The 5,892-nt window shown below is 43.5% G+C and overlaps 1 protein-coding gene across 1 annotated transcript in view; it reads left to right on the top strand.

Annotated features, from left to right (window-relative positions):
* Nucleotides 1-2,331: 2,331 nt before the first annotated feature.
* LOC100533407 (tryptophan 5-monoxygenase) overlaps nucleotides 2,332-5,892 on the top strand; it is a gene marked incomplete in the record, with an annotated part of 29,309 nt that continues 25,748 nt past the window's right edge. Inside the window, 3 exon segments of the mRNA NM_001204690.1 lie at nucleotides 2,332-2,574; nucleotides 2,576-2,583; nucleotides 2,585-2,594. Coding sequence (NP_001191619.1) covers nucleotides 2,356-2,574; nucleotides 2,576-2,583; nucleotides 2,585-2,594 — 237 coding nt within the window.

Below are 5,892 nucleotides of genomic sequence, written 5' to 3'. Positions count from 1 at the left end.
TTTTTTGTTGTGGTTTTTTTTTGGGGGGTGGGTGGGTTTTTGTGGGGAGGGGGGGAGTGTTCGAATGTCAACGGGGTTGTTTTTTTGCCTAAAGGCTGTGCTCCTCTCAGCCCGGGTTGTCTCTGACAGGCAGGATCGAAGCCTGTCTTTCAAATTACCTAACTTGTGTCGATGAGGATGTAAAATACTCACATTTTTAAAAAAGCACAAAAACTACGTCAGTCTGAAATAACAGTAACAGATACGATTTCAGGTTTATACTACACTACACGCTTAAATAATCTACCTTTAACCCCCCCCCCCCCACCCACCAACAAAACATTAAATCTAGTTCTGTTTCTGCTTGATTGTCTGTGTTTTACGCTCTCACCGATATTGTTTAGATTATTAAGAGGCGAGCTGTTTAAACTTTGCTTTTCAAAGGACCAATACCGGCTCAATGAGGTACAAGATCCCACCAAGAAGGCGGACACACTCGATAAAATAGACTTACCCTCATGGCAATAAAAGCCACGTGTCATACGAACAACAGAGAAAAACTCTATTCAATAGAGCATTGACTTCAGTGATGCCTTTCAAATAAATGCTGACCCACAAATATCTCCTACAGGGAGATGAAAAGCCGTTCTGTGTCGGATGCGACGCAGATCTTACCATTAGACACATCTTAACCGAATGTCTGGACTTTGGAGAGATCCGAAGGAAATATTATAAATGCAAGAAATGGAAGACATTTTTACCGTCTTTGGTCCCGACAGAATTTTGAATTTTATGAAGGCCATTGGCCTTTATGGCAAATTATAAAGAGAAACAATATTGCTTTAAAAAATGTATTGTTATTTATAAGAGTTGTTTTAAATTGTAAACATATTTACACCGAATTTTAGTATTTTAGCATCTTAAAGTCTAATTGTCGACCAACCGTACAGTGAACTGTTGCGAATGCTACCAACTTGTGTTTCGCGCGCTCATATGACCTTATGCAGTTGCGAGCGCCGTAAAACCCTGTACTAAACAAAACAAACAGCATGGAACTGTTTCCTACAGAAGCGGCTCTTGGTAGCAAACCTACGTCATAACGTATCGGCGTCTGGGGTATATCACTTTGACGCTTCGCTGTCACACGCTGGAGACCCGAGTACGATTCATGGGTGGGGACTTAGGCCTTCTCAGAACTGAGAAGGCCTAGGTGGGGACACATTTTATCTAGTCTTTCTGCTAGGATGGCGTATATCCCTCTCAGCCCGGGCTGGCCCTGTCAGACAGGATCGAACGCCTGCCTCCAAAATGACCTAATCTATATCATCGATTATAGTATAGTCGAAGCTTTCTAAGGGGAAAATTGACGTTTTAGACAGATGGATGTCTCACAAAATGTCAATATAAAGTTGCTGTTTTTTAACCAAAAATAAAAACAACCAAAAAATGGCAAGGGTAGAAATGGGAAGCGGCCATTTGTACAGGTGACTGTCATATACAGGTGTACGTTAGAGTAGGTTCGACTGTATGATTTTATCAATTTTTTTCTGTTCAACGTAATCAAAATGGGAAATGAAGCCCAAAAATATTTTCATCCATTTCTCAGAATCAAACCTCGGCGTTGCAGTGACCATCTCATCCCTCCAACGGCAGCGCCATCTTGTGTGTCCCAGCACCAGAGGATATATAAGAAGCATCGAAGCAGAAAACAGAAACCAGCGACTCGAAAACGATAGAGGGAGCTCTACGTGCAAGAACTAAGAGGGCGAGCGGTTCGGACGATAGAGCAGGAGTTGTTGTGTCCAGAAACTTCTGCTGCAACCCAGAAAATCAACATCAACAGCCATCAATAATACAAAAATAGTAGCGATACAAACGATTAGAATAATAACAGTGGAGACGAAATAATCAGTAACAGTGCAGACGATAGAAATTGTAACAACAGTAAAGAGGAAAAAAACCAGCTACGGTGGTAGTGTAAGCGTTATAAATAGTAAGAACAGTGTATGCCATTAGAATAACAAACAAGAGTACAGACAATAGAAATAGTATCAGTGCAGCCACTAAAAATAGTAACAACAGCGCAGACGCTAAAAATAGTAACAAAAGCACAGACGCTTCAATTAGTAACGACAGTCCAAACACTTACTTAAAGTTGTAACGAAATTACTGACGCCCAAAAATAGCAACAAAAGTGCAGACGCTAAAATTAGTAACAAAATTACAGACGCGTAACATAATAACAACAGTCGAAACACTTAAACTTGTAACAAAATTACTAACGCCGAAAATAGTAACAAAGTGCTGACGCTAAAATTAGTAACAAAAATACTAACGCCGAAAAAAACCACCAAAAACAACAGCAGTGCAGGCGAAATGGGCAACTGCATGGAGATGTACAAGGTGACCCTGAGGAACACACGAGGCATCGGCGGACCCCCGCCCCAGGAGGACCGTAAGCCTTTCCCCATCTGCAACCATCTGCCGGAGCGACGGAGCATGGGCCTGAGGGAGGGGCTGGCGCGCAAACGACTGTGCGGGGACATACGGCCACCGTCCGAGAGCCAGCTCAAGGCGTTAGAGGTCAGTTTATTAGCGTATGGATCATCATCATCATCACCATCATCATCATCATCACCATCATCATCATCAGCAGCAGCAGCAGCAGCAGCAGCAGCAGCAGCAGCAGCAGCAGCAGCAGCAGCAGCAGCAGCAGCAGCAACAAAGTAGTAGTAGTAGTAGTAGTAGTAGTAGTAGTAGTAGTAGTAGTAGTAGTAGTAGTAGTAGTAGTAGTAGTAGTAGTAGTAGTAGTAGTAGTAGTAGTAGTAGTAGTAGTAGTAGTAGTAGTAGCAGTGGCGGTGGGTAGTGAAGGGCTCACGGGCTTGAGCCCCCCCTCCCCATCCCCCAAGTCTATCCCAAGGCAAATGAAAATAACGAAATAAGCAACTGAAACTGTTCTGATCGACCGCAATGAACACAGAGTGATGAAATTGGCGGTTTGCTCGTTTATCCAATCACTGTTGTCCCCGCTTACAATTATAGTAGTCTAACAGCCAATCAAATGTCTTTAGGGCTCAGCAATCTCCCAGCCCGTTCCCGCGGTCTCTCCTTAATGAAACCCCTCTTGTAAAAAGGTAGAAGACTTGAAAAAAAATAATACTGCACCGAGGGCTCACGCTCTCCCAGCCCTGACAATGGGGTGAAAGTTTACGACACACTTTCCCCCAGTGACATAGTTACCTATGCGCCCATAGGGTCTTTGTTAGGCGCGTTCTATTTTCTGCAACAACACGACCCAATCCACCTCATAGACGGTGTGTTTTTGGAGTGCTGTGTGTTTGTGCCGCTGAGATTTAACAGTTATTAATTACATCAAACCATTTTTGCGGCAACTTTTTCATCAAATAAAAACGAATTAGAAAAATTTGGAGGTGAAACGGCTTTGTCCCCACCATCCAGAAGAATTTAACGTAGAACAAAGAGATGGAAGACAAAGGTGACTTTTCTCGTTTGATCGGTTCTCAAAATGCCGTGGCTCGCCGTGAGTATAGAAAAATCATTACTTTTTTGTTCTTATTGCTTGTTATTTGGTGGTAAAGAAGTGGAAGAAACCTAAGCCCCACCCAAATCTTGGTTCACCCACCGCCACTGAGTAGTAGTAGTAATATTGATGATAAGATCCAGATTCTTGATACGTATTCACCCTACACGGGAACTGAACATAAAGTCGTCTGCGTTCTACGGCGAAGTGCCTAACCACTCCGACACAGACGCGGGTTTGGACAAATCTAAATTGAAGGAAAAGGAACCGAATATTTATTTTCTCTCCACAATGCCATGGACTCAAGACCTGATCTGTCAGTGCAGTGTTGAAATAAGTTCAAATTCGTATCCCCGGATGTCTTCAGCTGGGATGCTGTATCCCACTCAGCGGGGCTGGAAGTCTGACAGACACGATCGAAGAAGCCTGCCTCCTAAATGATCAAAGAGTCAAACCGGGTTGAGTAGCATGCTTTCTCCTCCAAGCAGACAGACGAAGATGTTCAATTTTTGGAAAAAAACAGCTTTCCCACTCGGGAATCGAACTCACGTCTTCCGCATAGGACAGCGAATTAGTCATTCTCCGACGTTGCTGTCTGAAGCTATACTACAGCTCAGTTAGGCTCATAGTTAACCTGTTCACTGCTGAGGCATGTCCTTCTACGTTCGGGCAGACAAGAAAGATTAAAACAAGGCCATTACATATTTCCCCTTTGGGAGCTCTTGTGGCCTAGAGGTTAAGGTGTTCGCCTCTCATTCAAAGGTCCCGGGTTCGAATCCAGGTAGCGAACGAAAAAATTTCTTCTCTAAAATTGTCTCCTTTCACCTCCTTTCCTGCTCTCTAGCAATGTTCTGTCCACTTTCTGCCCCCACCCCCTCACCTCCTTTGCAACCTCCTCTGGGCTCCTGGTTCTTTCTGCAGCCTTCCTATTGCTTCTCCTTGGCTCCTTCTTACTGCTGCCTTTCAGCCGTACCCCTGATCTTCTGGTAGAAAGATCTACACCTAGCCTTCTCAGATAAAGGCGAAAAATCTCGGAGGTCCTGTGTGCAAGTTGCGCACGTTGAAAATCCCTTGGCGGTCTAAAAATATATAAGAGTAGGCTTTTGCCGCCACCCGGGCAAAATTCAAAATTTCCTACCCACTGAAAATGTTTAATGTGTCCCGCTCGCTCATGTGATCTTATGCAGTTACGAATGCAATGCCGTGAACTTCCCACCAAAAAAAAACCCCCAACAAAAATAGATTTCTCCTTATTAAGGTTGAACAATAAATGCATAAACTTCAAATACGACTTCTTAGGTATCCTCTATAAACCTGTAGACAAATTTAATGTAAGCGAATCAGTGTAGGAGAAAACAGGTAAGTAGATATGTCAACACAGCAGTGAAAAGCTTAAAACGCGGTGGCTTCCCTTGTATTCTTTACCCTAGACACCCGTAACTTCCATCGAATACAAAGGCCCAAGACGCTTAATAAAGGATTTGATTTCCTCTTTGATGCAACGTGGTGCAAACTCTTTATTGTATTAGTATGTTTTTTTTGTTATTGTTCTTGTTGTTATTGTTGTTGTTGTTGTTGGTGGTGGTGGTGGTGGTTGTGTTCTACGGCGCACGCAACTGCATGAGGTCATAAAAGCGCAAGGAACACATTAAACATTTATTTACAATTGGCAAGAAATTTTTAATTTTGCCCGTGTGGCAGCTGCAGCCTACTCTTGTCGATTTTGAGACCACCAAGGGATCTTTAACGTGCACAACTTGTACACGGGACTTCCTAGATTTTTCACCCTTATCCGAGAAGGAAAGGTGTTAGATCTTACCAGCCATAAGATCAGAGGTGTGGCTGAAAGACAGCAGTAAGAAAGGGCTGAGGAGTAGCAGTAGAAAGGCTGCAAAAAGAGTCAGAAGCCCAGAGGAGGGGGCAGTGGGGGAGGAAGCAGAAAGTGGAGACGGAAGCAGACGACAGAACATGGTTAGAGAACAAGGAGGGAGGTGAAAGAAGAAAATACATTTTAGAGGAGAACATTTTCCATGGCTGTCCGGATTCGAACCCGGGACCTGTTGAATGAGAGGTGAACATCGTAACCTCTAGACCAAGACCGCGAGCGCCCCCAGCGGAAGCTCTGAATGCATAAAAAGTCTGTCTTAATGGGAATGCATCTTTTCATGTAATCTCCTATCTCTTAAAGAAATAAACGCATTATGTTCTGGGATAAAATCTTCGAGAAGACAGATAGGTTAAAATGTTAGCATCAATAACGAGGAACATGACAAAAAGTAGTGTTTGTGTGTGTATATGTCTGTGTGTATGTGTGTATGTGCGTGTGTGTGTGTGTGTGTGTGTGTGTGTGTGTGTGTGTGTGTGTGTGTGTG

This window comes from Aplysia californica, unplaced genomic scaffold (assembly GCF_000002075.1).
Source record: "Aplysia californica isolate F4 #8 unplaced genomic scaffold, AplCal3.0 scaffold00183, whole genome shotgun sequence".
Lineage (NCBI taxonomy): Eukaryota > Metazoa > Mollusca > Gastropoda > Aplysiida > Aplysiidae > Aplysia > Aplysia californica.
This window is presented reverse-complemented; position numbering and strand designations above follow the sequence as displayed.